The sequence below is a fragment of the Anguilla anguilla genome, chromosome 12 (genome assembly GCF_013347855.1).
Source record: "Anguilla anguilla isolate fAngAng1 chromosome 12, fAngAng1.pri, whole genome shotgun sequence".
NCBI lineage: Eukaryota > Metazoa > Chordata > Actinopteri > Anguilliformes > Anguillidae > Anguilla > Anguilla anguilla.
Window position 1 is genome coordinate 32920185 of NC_049212.1, and position 18193 is coordinate 32938377.

The 18193-nt window shown below is 47.5% G+C and overlaps 1 protein-coding gene across 1 annotated transcript in view; it reads right to left on the reverse strand.

Annotated features, from left to right (window-relative positions):
- Positions 1-405: 405 nt before the first annotated feature.
- tenm4 (teneurin transmembrane protein 4) overlaps positions 406-18193 on the reverse strand; it is a 209865-nt gene continuing 192077 nt past the window's right edge. The window contains 7 exon segments of the mRNA XM_035385277.1: positions 406-2509; positions 9560-9702; positions 14752-15333; positions 15336-15818; positions 15821-16364; positions 17592-17692; positions 17695-17887. Of these exon segments, the coding sequence (XP_035241168.1) occupies positions 1751-2509; positions 9560-9702; positions 14752-15333; positions 15336-15818; positions 15821-16364; positions 17592-17692; positions 17695-17887 (2805 nt within the window). The 3' untranslated portion in view covers positions 406-1750.

Genomic DNA, 18193 nt, shown 5'->3' on the forward strand with positions numbered 1-18193 from the left:
CCTCCATCTTATGACTACAGCGAGGACATGTGCACATCGAATGCACTTCAGCATATGATGGGTAGACACCTGCTTTGCAAAATGAAAGCACTTCAGAAAGGATCCCCTTAGGTGGCCCTATGGGCAAAGGCTATTAATGCTTGTTTATACCCAATTATCTCTGTCCAATTATCAAACAATCATGTTAAAATGTCCTACTGACTGACTGTGAGGACAGCTTTAGCCATTTTTAAAGCCTTCAAATCTTCTTCCTCTTTTTGGTCTGTTGTAGTACAAAACAACAATAAAAACAGAACATTGTTTAGAAAATTCAGTTCTTACATTTTATACTGATTTAAAATGTTAAATATCTTCATCTTTGCTTAGTATTTCACAAATAAATATTTCTTGAAATAATATCAGACATTTTCAAACATGTTCATACTTTATTTCATGTGTGAAAACACCCTTGAACATTGTTCAAGTAAAATGTTTAGCCATAAAAGAGACAATAGTTCACATTGCTGAATTCACATTTCAATCATGTATTTTATATATTGAAAAAGGACAATAGAACCATTTGAGTAAAATAACTTCCATATTTTTTTTTTTTTTTTTTTTTACAGAACTTTTGTTCCACAGTATGTTCTGACAAGATTGGCTTCAGTCTGTTTTTAAAATTTTTTGTATTTTTTTTAAATAACATTTTGTAATCTAATGACCACTGTAGGGCATAGATAAACCGTAATTATCTAAAACACTCAGCTATATTTCAGCTCCTTCATGTTTCCCTATTACTAAAAAAAAAAATAACACAAATTAAAATAAGTCATAAATAAAGTTTGATTAAAAAAAAGGGTTGACCTTTCGGTGTGCTCCTCCCATTTCCCAACATCAACACCGGGATTTAATGTTCGCATCGGTCCGTATCGGTCAACACAACGCATGTAAACTGAAAAACAGTCCACTGTAGAAATATACTGGAGGTGCATCTGAGGCACCGTTGCGCCCTTAGACGTTGTGGCCTAAGGCTGAGGACGAAGGCATACCTTTTCATTGGAAATGTCACAGAGAAGTACGACAGAAGCGAGAGAATGCGAAGCTCGGCCCGGAGCACGGACGCAGGAAAAGCGGACGGCAACACCCTGGCCCGCTTGCGCGAGTCCTCCTTTGTTTTTCTTTTTCTTTTTTTTTTCTCCTCCTCCTCCCCCTCTTACAGTGGCAATGGGTATTCAAGTATAAAAAGAAGCGAGTAAAAGAGAGAGGGTTTCTCCGTGGCCGAAGTGGGGAAAGGCAGAACGGAACGAGCTCGTCGATCACAGTTTAATTCTCATTGGCAGCGGAATTAACCGAGGAGAGCGGAGCGCTCCCGCCCCCACCGCGAGATTCCCTCCAACAGAATCTCTGACAGGAACAGGAAACAGAGGGCGGAAGGGAATGGGGGGGCTTTTTTTTTTAGGCTAAATTAAAAAAATACGAGTCACCAGGATCAAAAAAGTTCATCCTCTTGCAGTCGCACTTGAAGGGCAAAGACTGTCAAAGCGTTAAAAAAATAAAAAAGTAATGGAAAACCAAAAAAATGTGGACACACTTCATTAAATACAGTGAAACTGTACACACTGTTTTTTTTTTTAAACAAAAGAAGTTAAAAGAAAAACACAGTCGAAGAAGAAAAAAAAAACTGACCATGTAAATGCAGCTGTCTTTGGCAAGAAGTCCTCCAAAAAAAGACCGTGTACCAAGTCTTTCACCTGAGCGCGCCCTGCTCCTGTCACCTCCGGCCCATCTCGCTCTGTCTCATGAAGTGGATGTTGTTGACGCTGTCCGACAGTTCGGGGTACTGGTCCACCGAGACCAGGAAGTAGCCGTCGTAGCCTTGCACCCTGCCGGAGCTGAGCAGCTGTTGCTTCTCCCCGTCGGTCCAGGAGCGGGAGCCCTCCTCCCCGTCCCGCAGTCTCTGCCGCTCGCGTGTCCAGGCCCGGCCCACGGCCCGCTGCCGGGCCAGCTCCAGCACGCGGGCCTTCTCCTCGTCGACGCTGCTGCCGTAGCGCGCGTTGAGGCAGAGCTGCCCGTGCTGCAGCGTGATGTCCGTGATGCGCCTAGTCCTGCCGCCCACCACCGCGTTCACCTGCGTCACCGTCACGTTGGTGCCCGTCTCCAGCGTCCGCCGGCCCGACGTCATGCCCACCAGCGCCAGGTCCGCCTCCGCCGGGCCCGGCTTCACGAAGTAGTGGGTGTCCACCTCGCCCACGGTGTAGTGCAGGTCCTGCAGGTAGAGGGCGCCGTTGAGCACGGCGGCCATTCTCCGGCCGTCCTCGCTGGCCACGCTGATGATGTCGGTGGACACCAGGCCGTCGCGGATGGCCAGCTTCACGCCCTTGCCGAAGATGGAGCCGGCCGTGGCGAAGAGTATGGGGCCCTCGGACTGCGGGCACCCCGCGCTGCTGGCCTGGTAAACCTGGCTGAACCGCTCCAGCTTCACAAAGGCCTTCAGCTGCCTCTGCACCTCGCACTGGACCCCCAGAACCGTCTGCAACACAGAGACATCACAGCCAATCGGCCACACGCACGACATACGGTAACCAATCACACGCAGTATTCATTTACATAACGACAAACACGGACAATGGGTCACAGGCACATATGCAGAGATGTAGTGTAATGGTTAGGGAGATGGGACTGTAACTCTGAGGTCACAGGCTTGATTCCCAAGCGACCCACTCTTCTTAGGTACTTCACCCGAATCGCTTCAGTAAATATCCAGCTGTTAAGCCAGATTAAATATGGGAAAGATTCAGTTAACTGTGGAGAAGAGCTTTTGCTAAACTGATATGTAAAATGACATCTTGGAGACCACTGGGCCAACTGTGAAACTCTTCAGTTAATCATGCTATACAAAAACAAAGACTGAGTGATCGATCGATGTATGTAATGTATGTCGAATTCCAAGTGCTTGCCTTGGAATCTTCTTCCACTCCAACAGAATTTTGGTTTTTAAAAAAAGAAAAAAGAAAAAAAAAGGAAAATAGCTTCCCTGGCAGCTTTCTGGCTGACATTCTCTCAGTGTTTCACGCCTCTGATCTTGAGCGTCTTCACCGCCAGTTCCATTTCCTGACAACTTATTTCAACGGCTCAATCTCAGCAGGAACGCGTCTCTTTTTTTTTTTTGTTGAAAGTTTCCTCTCCAGAAACAGAATTATGCCGCTTCATTAACACTTCAAAACATTTTGAGCGTCTGTTCTGAGGACTGCGTAAACCATTCTTTTAAATGTTGAGGCGTGAGGCTGTGTGTCGAGATTAACTGCCGCCATCTCAAAACTGCTTAGAGAATGCTTGTAGTTTTTCTTTTTTTTTTTTACTGGCCAGTCTGCTTCTACGACTGCACAAACGTGTAAAATCGAGTTTATTTTCACAGGGAGATTTCGGTCTTTGGAAGACAAAAATATAAAACCTCTGACAGTTAGACCAAATGGAGACAAATTGGGGAAGTTCAAACGAGATCAGATGCACAACAAAAGAAAGTTGGGATGTTTTGCCACAGACAGATTAACTGACAAAGCTACAACACAAACAATAAATGATGATGGGGGAGAAAAAAAACAGATATCCTGAAAGTAAATAAAAAAAGCCCAAGGTACATTTCCTACGAAGAATGGATGGCACAGAGGTAATGCAGCTCCTTCAGGATTTGTGTATGCATACTACATACTACAGTATTTACTTGCAAGAAAACACAACTAATCTGCCTCACTTAAAGCGAAAGATACACGGAAAATACAAGCAAGTGGAGTGAATGCATTCTGAAGTCGGAAAAACAGATGACGCAAACACCTGAAATCAAATCAAAAGTTTTGATTCGATTTGAAGCGACTGCCGATGAATGAAAACGTTATTTATTTATTTTTTTCCACTCTGTCAACATCAGGACGGCACAGCTAGCCAGTTGCCCTTTTCACATTAATTACGCCCTCTCTCGTTTCACACCGTATCTCAACACGCTGGCCTGTATCAGGAGGCCGCTCGCTGCTAATGGCGCACCAGACAGATCAAATAAATCCATTGGGGTCACGGCATTTTAACGGGAGCTTTTGGCTTCAGCAGCTTTGAGGAAGAGGCCAGTTTCAATAAACCCTGGCTAAGTTCCACGGCCCAAAAATGATTTCAGATGTGCTGAACTGCGCGGTTCTATTCATGTCCTCTCTTCATATTCTCTGACGCGCAAAGCTGAGAGGCACTAAGTTGGCTCGCTTGTGACAGTTTATTTGCTCGTGAACTTAATGGAAATTAAACGAGAAATGAAATGAAATATTAGAGGTGTTAAATACATATCCGAAGCCAATCTCTAAATCTCTTGTTGGGTTTAACTTTGTGTTTAACTAGCTCTGCGTTGTTGCCATTCTGTAAATCGAGAATCTCAAGCAGGTAATTCAGCGCATGAGTGCTTGCACAAGCTAGGCTAAGTTCAATGTCCACACTTCAACTATGTATGCATTTGTGGAGTGTGAGTATTGCAACTTCCGGTTTATTTACTGATCTGATAACCTGATAATCAGATAACGTGACCTTGCAGAAAACATGAACAGAAAGATTTGTTTGGTAATTTATGCCTGCAGCCATTCCTGTATTGTAATATAAGAAGAAAGACCTCAGAACAGGCAAGCCAAATACCTTTAAAATTACAAAAGTAAACATATCTATTTATTTATTCATTGAAATAAAGAGATGTGAGACAATGATCTCAAGAAATATTGGCACAACATTAGCACAGCATCCTAACAACATTCTGGAAGGTTCCTAAGGCAGAAAAAAATGGTCGAGTTCTATCTGTCCGAGTGAACTGCTCGGTGCCTGAGAATAGTCTGGATTTTGGGGAAGAAGGAGAAGACTTATGAAAAGCCTTATTAAGATTTGTGCTCCTTTTCGTGATTTGGATGCCACCTGAGAGCGGGCTTTGGGGGGGGGGGGGGGGGGGCTGGACAAAAAAGAACTAATGGAGAACCCAGCCGTTAAGTGTTTCAGGTGCAGCTCCTGAAGGTCCCCCAGCTTCGTGCCTATGCCAGTCCTCAGGGGCTGAAAACAAAGCTCTCCTCTGATGTTCCGGGGGGAGAGATGGTTCCTCCGGAGAGGGGATCTCCGTTTTAACGGAGAAAACGATCTGAGGTGGCAGCTCACGGCACCAGTGAGGCGCAGAGAGGGCCCCCAAATGAAACGGAGGTTCCATGATGGTCCTCCGTGGCCTCTTGCCTGGCGTCCCAAACTCAGACCCCAAAGAGAGGCGAGGGAAAGGGGAAGCTCCACAGGGGGGACCGCTATCTAAAGGGCCCCCGTGTGTTGCGTGTCCTGCACAGACCGCTATCTTAAGAAACCCCACCAGGCCCCAGGCCCCGGGAGATGTGCAGTGACCCCAGAGTCGTTTTGGCAGGGAGGTGGTATGCAGCTGCATGTCCCATCTGGCCAGGGGTCGCCCGTCCCGTGAAAGAACGTAGGGGTATAGGGGACTTCAGCTGTGCTGTGGAACACGCCAAGAGACTTTCCCTAGGGGGAGTGCATTGGCTGCACACCCCCCCCCCCCCCCCAATAGTTTATAGCATCAGCCCCCATGACCCCGTTCCCACCCCCCCAAGCGAATGACCGCCTCTCTCCCAGTTCAAACACCTCGCGGCGCGTTCAGCCAGATGTGCAGTCAGCCCTCCGCACAAATCAAACGGCAGAGAAACAAAACGAGAAGGGTGAACCGGGGGACACCGCGGGCTTCCTCTCCGCCTCCCTCTCTCTCTCTCTCTGGGGCTTTACCGCCGCCAGCCGACGTCTAATCCGCGCGCAGTCACGATGCGCAGAGCGGCGCAGCCACCGTTTCCACAAGCGCACGCGTCCTTTAAACTTCAAACATAACGGGCAGTCTCAGGGACCGTCTAATCACAGCCCGGGGCTTCAAAGGCGCTCGGTTTGAATTATGCTGAACCGGGAGGCGGATCAGGATAATAACTAGTGCCAGAGCCCCCTGTTTCTGTAAGTACAATCCTACGAAGGGAACAAATGACTGGAAAAAAGACATAGGACTTCCAATAATGAAGTGCTGCTGCACAATGCATCAGAAGAGGTAGTGATCTCAGCATGTTCCCTCCGAGCCTGGCCTGGCATGTTCTGGAAGCTTGGAGAGAGACGGGCGGCTCCAGGCACACAGACTCCGTCAGGCAAACGCGATGGGCTCTTTTTTTTTACCAAAGTACAAGTGCAGCAACGAACTGTTCGCACAGGCTGGAATTGGGAATACTGGAATGTTGTTTTATTAAGGATGTTCCGCAAACCTCAAAGTGGGCTGCCGTATTTAGTCAGTCGGAGGACATATTGTTTTACTGTCCTTACTTTGACTGTGGATGGGTGGGTGGGGGGGTGGGGGGGGGAGATTGCTGGAAGTGGGGCTGCAGGGGATGGTGTTGATTGTGTACATACGTGTGTGTGTGTGTGTGTGTGTGTGCGGGAAGGTATTTGAATTTCCACTTATGTGCTTTCGCCATTGCTTTTGAAATCAATTATCCTCGACACACAAAATTTGATTTTCTTTCACTGCAGTAGATAACATTTGAAATGGCAAAATTGAGTGTGTATTTGGATTCAAAATTAAATGAGCCTTTTTTGTTTTTTTATTGTGCATTATTCATATGAGCGGCTGGAGAGAGCTCTGAGGCAAAACAGGAGTCAGGTGAGGACAGGCAGCAATCCCGAGGGCTTCAAGAAAGACCCGATACGGAACGGTGGACTGCACAAGCTCTCCAACCACAGGCACACCCACCATCCGCCAATCACATCACAGCTGAAACTGCCTTTCACGGAGACTGCCAATCACGTTGCTGCTGGAACTGCCTTTCACAGAGTCTGCCAATCGTGTTGTTGCTGAAACTGGCTTACACAATGCCTGCCAATAACATCGCTGCAGAAACTAGCTTGCACAATTGCCTGCCGATCACGTCGCTGCAAAGACTGGCTTACATAATGCCTGCCAATCACGTCCCTGCTGGAACTGCCTTTCACAGAGTCTGCCAATCACGTGGCTGCTAGAACTGCCTTTCACAGTGTCTGCCAATCGCGTTGCTGCTGGAACTGCCTTTCACAGAGTCTTCCAATCACATCGCTGCTGGAATTGCCTTTCACAATGTCTGCCAATCACGTCGCCTGCTAGAACTGCCTTTCACAATGTCTGCCAATCATGTCGCTGCTGAAACTGCCACTCACAGTCTGCCAAGCATGTCGCTGCTGGTACTGCCCTTCAGACAGTCAATCACATTTGAAGAAACTATGACATCCTTCTGATACACATAATACTTAAATACTGCATAAATCCCTCTATTAATATAACCATCATTTCCTGATGAGAATGCTTATTATCTTGCACATAGTAATGGTTGTAAGAGCAAGTACAGAATAGAATAACTTATACTTTATATCAGCTATAACCAGCCAATCTTTCCACCTGAAAGCCAAAGGATATCTCCGCTAAGCATTATTCTAATGGATAACTGGTAGCGCACAACACTGATCACTGGCTCTTCATGAATACCTCGCCAAACTGTCTCATGGGAGAACTCTTAGCTCTGCAACAACATGGTGGATAAACCGAAATATGTCCGTTTCATTAGAGAATATACCAACAGGTACGCGCTCTCCCGTGAAACGGGTGATGTTACTTCAGAGTGAGGGGGAATCTTCATAAGTAGCTTGTGCAGGCGGACTGCAGTAGCTGAACTGACCACAGGGGGGCGCATGATGAGACACAGATGTCCGGCTGACTGAAAACCTTAGTATAACCAAATATATCTTTAAAGGTTTTTAAAAATAAAAAAACCTAAAGCAGTCTAAAGTGGCGTATGTACTTTGTACTTCTCGGGGGCTCCTGCAGCAGTGAGCTGTCGAGCTCCTGGTTTTTCATTATGTAAGAAAAATGTCGACACTTCTGCGGGGTATGTCATCCAAAAGAAGCTTCCGGATCTGGGAACTCCATGGTGAGACTCAACCGACTGATGTCATTTTTTTGTTGCTCCAAAACCATCACATTTCACCATCCTGCGGTATTTTAAACGGTCTGACTTTGGCAGCTCAGAAATCCCCTACGCAGTCATTTCCGCGAATCTGTTCGCGCTCTAATGAGGTACCGTTCGAGTGCGGCCCTTCCACACTAACGTCGCCTCTGCTAGCAATCAAGGCTGTTTAAGAGGGTATAATTAACACAAAGGAATAAGTAACAACAAATGACAATGCGAGGTAGTTAAACCTTCAAGCCTTTATTTTCCACCAGGAGCATATTAAACCAGCCAAGGCGATGCCTATACTATTACATTTTTCATCAGCTTGCAGTTCTGAAATCGTTTGATTTCGAAACCCTACCAGCACACTCACGGCTTCAAAAATAAATAAATAAATAAATAAAAGGAGCCGAGCCGTGTCATAATACATTAATTTGGAAGGTATACTGAAGCTTATGAGATTGATTGCGGCTGACTTTTAGAAAGCGCGGCGCTGCAGCCAAAGTAATGCGAGTTGAGAGCGCTCTCCTCCCTTAACCCAATTACGGGCATCGGTGTTACGGCAGGCTTTCAGGCCGGTGAGAGCCGGGGCCTGATATATCGCCCCTCTGAGGATGTGCTACGTGCTCTCGCCAGCGGCTGCCTGTCGCCCTCCAGGAGAGTGACAGGGAGCGCCCGCACACCACTCCAGTGGCAACCAACCCGGTTCACGGGGATCCATCATCCTGTAGGTTTTCATTTCAACCCTAATTTGGCACACCCAGCTTTACTCATTAGCAGCTCAACGTAGATCTCTAGCTGTTGAATGAGGTGGGGCTTTGTTAGGGCTGGAGTGAAAACCTACAGGACGCTAGATCTCCAGTGAATGAGAGTAAGGGCAGACGCTCCCTGAAATCTGAACACAGGAGCCATACTCTGAGCACACACTCCCTGAAATCTGAACACAGGAGCCATGCTCTGAGCACACACTGCCTGAACCTGAACGCAGGACCACCGTTCTGAGCACATACTACCTGAACCTGAACACAGGAGGAGAACAGCAACCTTTTCAATTATTCAAGCGACTTGAGGCAGCTTAACGGCCTAGTAAATGTACAGAAAACCCCAGCACACTCTCTCTCTCTTCCCCTCTCTCCCTCCCCACAGGGAGAGCAGGAGAGAGAGAGCCAGAGGGTGGAGCAAATGAGAGAGAAAGTGTGAGAGATGCGTAGGAAAGAGAGCATGTTAGAGACGGAGAGAGAGAGAGAGAGAGCGAAAGTGGGAAAGATGACAGAGAAAGAGAGAAACTTCTTTTAAAGGGGTAGGACACAGCACTGAAAAACAGAAGTAGACCTTCTCCTAATAGCATGAGAGGTGTTCTCCAATAATGAACGAGAGTTCTTTAATCTGAGCCTCTCCCTTCCGCCTGTGTGCAGAAAGGCTGTTAATCTGACTGGAAATGGAGCTTCAGGGGGACACCCCCCACCCTTTCCCCAACAACCCAAGAAAAAAAGGAAGATTATGGATGGATGGAGGGATTGATGGAAGAGTAAAGCAGACAGATGGAGGGAGGCACATACCTTGCTGCTGTCCCACTCCTGGGTCTTGACCTGTGTGCGGTCCAGCTCGTAGGACGGCTCCATGGCGTCGGTGGCGGGCTTGCGGTAACCGGGGATGACGTTGTAAAGCTGGAACCCAAACGTCAGCAGCCAGCTGTTCACATCTGAGGGAGGGGAGGAGATCACGCGCACACACACACACACACACACACACACACACACAGTCAGTGCAAACAAAAACCAGCACACCTTTGAACTCTTCTCAGCACCCGAGCTGAAACCACTGCACAGGAAAAAAAAAAAGCTAGAGTATGATAAAACGCATCTTAATACAGAACACCTCCCAGATAAATGCATCAATAAACTAACATCCATTAAAACAAAATGGTGGATGCCAGGGTTTCACTGCAGGTGGCACAAAGGTATACTGCATAGGAAATATGAGCAACAAATGAAAACACACACTATATGACCAAAAGTTTCTGTACACCCCTTGGCCTGGGGCTGTTTTTCATGGTTTGGGCTAGGCCCCTTATTTCCAGTGAAGGCAATTCTTAATGCTACAACAATCACATTCTAGACTGTTCTGGGCTCCCTCAACAGTTTGGGGAAGGCCCTTTATTGTTTCAGCATGACAATTCCCCCCCCCCCCCCCCCCAGACACACGGTGAGGTCCATATAGAAATGTTCTTTTTGAGAACAGTGTGGAAGTACTTGACTGACCTGCACAGAGCCATGACCTCAACCCCGTCCAACACTTTTGGGATCAATTGGAAAGCCAACTGTGAGCCAGGCCTAATCGCCCAATCAGTGCCCGGCCTCATTAATGCTCTTCTGGCTGAATGGAAGCAAATCCCTGCAGCAATGCTCCAACATCTAGTATAGCCATCCCAGAATAGTGGAGGCTGTTATAGCAGCAAAGGACCAACTCCATAATTAATGCCCATAATTTTGGATGAGATGTTGGATGTCCGGTGTCCACATACTTTTGGCCATGTAATATATCTCATACTGGTCATTCCAGCTGATATTGTCCATCAAAGCTCTTCTTTTAAGGAGAGTGGACAGTCCACTCTACTTTCATATTTCTTTGCTTTATTCCGAGAGGTAGAAGGAGAGAGGATAACAGATAGAGAAGGGATCACAGCTCAGAACTTGCATTAGCAGGAGATCTCGCCCCCAGCTGAACAGGGGGACTCGCATATGGGTTTATAAGTGGCCAGCCAATAGACCGCACCAGACATTGTACATCAAGGGAAATCAACAAACTGTCCATGAGGGCCAGATTTCCATCCATCCATTATCTAATCCGCTCACTGCTGGTCTGGGCGAGGGGGATGCTGGAGGCTATCCCAGCATGCATTGGGCAAGAGGGAGGAATACACCCTGGACAGGTGCCGCAGGGCACACACACCATTCACTCACACCCATACCCAGGGGCAATTTAGACTCCCCAATTAACCCAACCTGCATGTCTCTGAACTGAAGGAGGAAACCGGAGTATCTGGAAGAAACCCCTGAAGACACATGGAGAACATAAACTCCACATTCGAACCCGGGACCATCTCTGTGTGAGGCAGCAGTGCTGCCCACTGCACTGCCGTGCTGCCCAGGGCCAGTTATATTCATTTATTTATTTATTTTTACAAATGTGCTGGAAAGTGCTGGAAAAATGTTCCACTTCCTACTGATAGAACAATGTACGCATTATTAGTATTTGATCCACAGCATAGGCACATCCTAGAAATACACATGACTATTTTTCCCACGGCGCGCAGGAACTGCCACCATGGGCTATGCATGGCAAATTGTGGTCACTCACTCCCGGACGACCAGAGAGGGACGTTTGGTGGGACACATGCGCAGGTGGTGCTTCGTTTAGTAGGACGCATGTGCAGGTGCATCTCCCAAAATCACCACTTCGAACGGCACAAGATTTTTAAGCACAGCTTTATCGCCTAATGTTACTTTAGCTAACCCTAACATTTTCGCGTTTCGCCTACTTTAGTTAACCTAGTTAGCGTGTACCACTGATACAGATGTTTGGACACACGGAGGACAACAAATAACGTTACAGAGGTGGGGACATGCCATTGCTAGACAGCTATATAGTTAGCCAAGTTTTACTCATCACACTTTGTACAGGTGCGCCGTGGGTCTGGACGGTTTTGTGCTTGTTGTACCTTGTCTCTATGTATCAAGTTTACAATGCACCATTCAGATGCTCACCCGGACATAGTCACATTGTTGATGTGCATTAAATATGTTTCTATTTTTTCCCAGCCACCTGTTTGTTTTCCATACTGGTCAAAGGGCCCAAATGTGGTTGAATAACCCTGAAGTACTTTCTCAGACCCAGACTTTTCATGGGTTATTTCAGGCCCAACAAACAATTTTCAAAACAATGCATCTGCATTCTGTTTTTTTTCTAAAACCACATGAGGGATTCTCAGATAATTCTATCTATAATTGCAAAGCTAGAACCAGAGCAATTAATCAATATCAGATAGGATTAGTTCTGAACATTAGAAACATCAAAATTACACTTTTAAATGTTCAGATGATTCCAATTTCAAATTTGTAATTCAAGCAGATCATATCTGGACTTTTAATGTCATGTTACTTATAAAAAGTCTGAAAAGTCAATGGCTAAAAAGATATTATTATAGTTAGTTGCTCTCAGGAGGTAATGGTCCCGAAGAGTTGTCTTGGCATTCTCCCACTGCCACTAGCTTATCAGAAAGAGGAGGACAGCTTTGTGCACAGCTATGGAAACAAACATAAATATGCAAATGAAACACAAACAACTATCAAAAATCCATCTGACCCATCACTGATAACAAAACATGCAAATGAGGCTATTATTCATCCACTCTTTATTGTATGCCGGCTGTCAATGGGGTGCAATACGGAACGTTCTGGAAAACGTGAACCAGTCGTCCTTACTGCAGAGATAAAAGTCAGACCATTGTCAAAAGAGCTTTGCTCTGTTCAACCAATTATTCTATGAATAAAACATAAATTCTTACTGAATAAACAAACCAAAAAAAAAGAAAAGAGAAAAGCACAAAAGCACAAAGGCTTTGAAATGCCAATTGAAAATTATCAATTTTAACTTTATCCAGAGATGGTCCAGTGTAGGCTTTTAAGCAACAACAAGAAACTCTAATGGTAATCAGAGTCTGTACTGCACATTTGGGAGGGAAAAAGGAAATTAAAAACAAGGTCAAATTTAATTCTCATACATTTCATTAGAAGGTAGTGCTCTGTGCAGCTGGGTCATTATTTTACAGGACCAGAAGGTAATTCTCTGTACAGCTGGGTCATTATTTTACAGGATCATCAATGTCCAATATAACGCCTGTAGTGTAATATGCCGGACCCAACTGATTTCCACACAAGAATGCGATGAATCTTAGAATGGGGTGATTCAGAGCAGATCTCTGTCACTCGGATTAACAACACCAGAGGAGGGAAAGCCCGTTTCAAAGGCCAGAAACAAAGTAATCCGCATTTTCAGCTGACAGATGGAGGAGCACTGAGCCCAGATTCTGTGCTTTATGAACATCAGAGATGGGCTCTCACACAGACTGTACATTCCCTCCTTACTAATTTTTCATTTCAAACTGTAGTTTCATATCGCACGATTGAATGAGACAGAGCCCAGACCAACATAAATAATTTATAATTTAAACTACTAGTTTCATATCACATGATTGAACGAGACAGAGCCCAGACCAACATAAATAATTTATAATTTAAACTATTTACTCATTCATTCAATTCATGCATTCATTGATGCCAGGTTTTTGTTAGAGAACTGCTTTGACGTCACGGGCCTCAGCCTGGGCGCTTTATGCTGCAAACGCCTCCCTTCTGGCACTTTCCGTATAATATGGATTTGTTTAAGGACAAAGAAAAGAGCCCAGAGCGAAAGAAAAAATAACAGATAATTCATAAGGAGGGGAGGGAAATGTCAGAGCCATCAATCACAAGAAGGGAGAGAGAGAGAGAGAGAGAGAGCAAAAAAGAGACAGTAAGGGAGGGAGGGAGGGAGAGAGGGAGTGAGATTGAGAAAGCAAGTGAAAGTAAGAGGGAGAAAGAGTGAGAGTGAGAGAGAGAAAGAGAGAGAGTGAGAGTGAGAAAGCAGGAGAGAGACAGTGAGAGAGCGAGTGAGAGAAAGAGAGAGAGAGAGAGAGAGCGAGCGACTCTCTGAAGTCTGATTAAGTCAGCTGACCAGGAATGAGCCATAATGGCAGGGCAGACTGATGGCTCTGTGTTTAGCCTCCAACACGGAGGCGTCGAAACGTTAACCGTTCCCATGGCTACATTAAAATATTGCCTTGTCTTCGGAGCCCAGATAGATGCACGAGCTTTAATTAAGGGCTTAACGGAAACAGAAACAAACGAGGCAAACGCATACGTTACGAGCGCACTGGCAGCGTGCGGGGTGCGGGGGGTGGGGGTTTAAAAAAAAAGGAAAAGATAAAAAGGCCCTGGAATACGGCGGGCTTGCGGCACGGTGTTATTTTGTTTACTTGGCCGTTTCGTGCGGAGCGGAGGGATGCGACAGCTGTCGTCCCGAGTTTGGAGGCCCGCCGAGATCCCGCTGTGGAACGTTCCCGCCATTTACCTCCCACTCCACAGAGACACCACGGCATAATGAGATATCTCAGCGAATGGGACTGAATACTGAATACCACAGGACGCCGTGCTCTCTCTCTCTCTGTCTCTCTCTCCTCTTACTCTGTCTATCTCTTCTCTCTGTCTCTCTTTCTCCCTCTCTCTCTCTTTCTCTTTCTCTCTCACTCACTTTATACCATTTTCCCTCTCAATGCCTTCGAAGTGAAAGCCCTTGAAAGAAAGGAAAGACGGAGAGAAAAGAGAACAGAATGAACCAATGGGGATTTGTTGAATAATGACCCCTGCTTTGGAGAGGGGAGATTTCTGGACATTTTTCCATACAAATTGATTCTTTAACTTCAGAACTATAATCGAGCGATACATCACGTCTTCCCTCTTCTTCAATCGGCCCAGTCCGCTTTATTTCAAACGCATTTCGAACAAAAGGCAGGAAAAAATCCCACAGGCAGAGGTGAACAAAGCCCTCCTCGGCCAACACCGCTGTATCGACAATGGTACACAGTAGCTGCCCCTCTCCCCATCTCACAGGTTCCAATGCCCCCCCACCCCCCATCCATCTCTGGACCTACCTGTCATGAAGCACTTGATGTCCTGGCTGTTGCTGATCGGGTTGTTGTTCTTGAACATGTAGAGGTTGAAGGGCATGATGTTGCGGCTGTTGAGTCGTCTCCAGACGTCGTGGTCCGGGGTGGTCCAGCGGCCGGCCAGCACGTCGTAATCCCTCCGGCCCAAGTGCACCAGCTTAGTCAGGGGCTCGTACAGCCCGCCCTGGTAGCCCACCACCAGCTGGAAGGCTGGGTTGGAGTCCATGTAGACCTCGCCGTACGCCGTGTGCAGGATCTGCTTGATCATCAGGCCGGCCCCGCTGAAGACCGCCAGCGGCGTGCCGATGTTGTCGCAGGCCACGTAGAACTCGTCGCCGCTGCTCAGCTCCATGGCGAACAGGTGGCCCTGCAGGTCGTAGTACAGCGAGGTGATCTCCGAGCTGGAGTGGTTGTACATGTGGGTGACCCGGGTGGGGCTGGACAGGTCGGCGTAGAAGAACTGCAGGTGGTGCCCGAAGCTGCTGCGGCTCGACACCCGCCGGCCCAGCCCGTCGTAGCGGTACTTGATGTGCCAGCCGCCGACCTTGCTGTAGGCCTTCACCAGCAGCCGGCGGAGCTGTACTCGAAGAACTCGCTGCCCCTCTGCTTGAGGAAGCCGTCCTCGTCCATGCGGTACTGGGTGTCCCCCAGCCGGGTGATGCGGTCCCGCAGGTCGTAGCGCAGCGGGGTGAGCCTGGCGCTGCTCCCGGGGCTCAGCAGGTGGAGGTTCCCGTTCAGGTCGTAGCTGTACCGCCACAGGGGCTTGTCGTTGATGAAGACGGCCTGGAGCTGGCCGTCCGCGTCGTACTCGTATGAGTAGCGGGTGGTGTTGGCGTAGGGCCCCACCTTCAGCTCCTTGCCCACCACCCGGCCCATCCGGTCGTACTGCACCATCATCCAGAACATGAGCGAGCGGAAGATCTCGTACTGCACCTCCTTGATGCGCCCGTAGGCGTCAAAGTGCTTGGTGTGCGTCATGACGGCGGTGGTGATTATCTGATTGATGTCGTAGTAGATGACGCCGAACTTGCCGAACTGCTCCGTCTTTCCGCCACGTCGTCATACCGGTAGAGGTCGATGGGCAGCGGCGTCTCGTTGATGACCGCCTGCATGCTGGTCACGCGGAAGCTGTTGTCGTAGTTGTAGTCGAAGCGGGCGTTGACCATGCCCTCCTCGCTGAAGCGGAAGATCTGCCGGTCGATGAGCGGGCCGATCTGCCGGTAGCGGATGGTGCAGGTGAAGGCCTCGCTCTGCAGGTTGACGGTCTTCAGCATGCCCGCCGTCTCGTCGTAGGTGAAGGCCACGCGGGTGGTGTCGTACAGCAGCTCCAGCAGCTTGGACAGCTTGCCGTACTTGTAGATGACGCTCCGCCCGGTTCCCAGGTGGGTGGTGCGAAGCAGCTGCCCGCTCTCGCTGAAGTCCTGGAGCACGGAGGCGTTGCTCTCGGCCGGCCGGTAGGTGTTCCGGTAGTACCCGATGGAACGGGTGGTCTCCAGGGTCTGCCGCGCCACGTTGGGCATCGTCACCGAGGACAGCCGGTCGCTCTTGTCGAACTCGAAGATGTACTGTCTCTGACTGTGCAGCAGCAGCACCATGGACTGCAGAGGACATGGGAGTGGGGGTACCGACAGGACAAAAACAAAAATACATATTCAATCACGACTATTTCTAGGTGTTTTCCCCCAATACCCTAACAAGCCCAATACTGGCTGCATGCGAATTTACGGTTATGTCACCAGAGCAGGAGGAATGAATAAAGATTTACTACAAAAGGCAGAAGGGACAAGTTCAACATTCACACCGAGATCCCAGCTGTCTCTCTCAGTCCACTCAGCGATGAATGCCCAGGTGAAGCCCCAAGCGCTCCAGACTAAATATTCAATTATACAGAGTACACTTCAGACAAAAGACCAACACAGGAGGCAAGGGTAATGAGTTAACCTTGAGTTAAAGGTTAATAAGTGTTGCATATTCAGAGAAAATTAGATTACGAAACATTAAAGTGATTGATGAGAAGGAGGAGTGAGGGCAAGATAATTGCTCAGATGTTTTTCGGACCGTCATCAGCTTTGGACCGTCGTTCAGTGCTGTGACCAAATTAGTATGCAAGCACAGTGACTTAATAGATTACCCCCCATTAAAACATGAAGGGTCATCATGAACTATACAGTCTGTTTCCTCCCAGTCAAAAATAGCAATACTCTTGAAAGTATTTGGGCAATGAAAACAAAACGTATTTATAGACTGGGGCAAAGATATCAATGAAAACACTAGTGGCACGCCAGAAAAACTAAAAGGTTGTGAAAAAAACAAACAAACACCTTCCTCACTCGCAGTCAGTTTTGAAGAGTGCGGTTTGTCGTGCCCCTTATTTTGAGATGTTTTGATCGGCTCAGCGTGGGGCCATGCAATGTTACACCACGTCTGCACGAGACAGCTTTAATGACAACAGATTTACAGGATGAGTGACGTATTTAAAATGCTCGACTTTGTTCTCTCCTTCACCGCAAGATAGCTACCATCCCTGTTGCATAACCTGTTCAATTAAGTCAAATCCCGAAGGCAATTACAGGGTAAATTGCTGCCTTTTTTTCCAATTATAGCAATACTATTGCATTAATTGTAAGTTTTTTAAAGTTTACCCAAAATACATGTAAATTTATTAGAAGTACATTTTACTTCTTTCTAATGACGGAGGAGAGCAATCATGCCATCTGAGCTTCAGAAAGAGGGCTATCTTCTCCAGGTTCGTAACCAGAATAAAAGAAGGAGAGGAACGAGGGAGGAGAGGAATCATGCCATCGGAGCTTCAGAAACATGGCTACCTTCTCCAGGTACGTGTAGGTCCAGGACTTTCCGTCTGCGAAGGTCTGGGAGACGATGCGCCCGTTCTGGTCGTACTCCATGCGAACAGACATGGTGCCCTCTGGATGCCCACGATGTGCCCGCCGGGGGAGTAGGTGACGTTGATGCCGTTGAGGCGGCTGCTCGGGGCCCACAGGGTGGGCCTGCCCGCGTGGTCGTAGTGGATGCGCAGGGTGAACTTCCTGTGGTCGTCGTACACCTTCTCTGTCCGGGTGATCCGGTCGAAATCCTGCGACAGCAGGTTCCTGTTGTGCACCTGTCAGGTGAAAGAGACATGGGGTGGGGTTACCAGACACTTTCCAGTCAGGTGACAGAGACGGAGTTAACACAGTTTTAAACGAGACTTAAAATCAACCATGCAGGTTGGTCTTCTGCATGATTGACAAAATTAACACTAAAGCTAAGAACCAGGAACATGGATGACAAATTATCACTACAGTTAGCTCAGAACCAGTAACATGGATGTGAAAATATCACTACAGTTAGCTCAGAACCAGGAACATAGACATGAAAAGTGAAATGCTGATCAATGTGCAAGGTCTTTAAATAAATGGCAAAAATG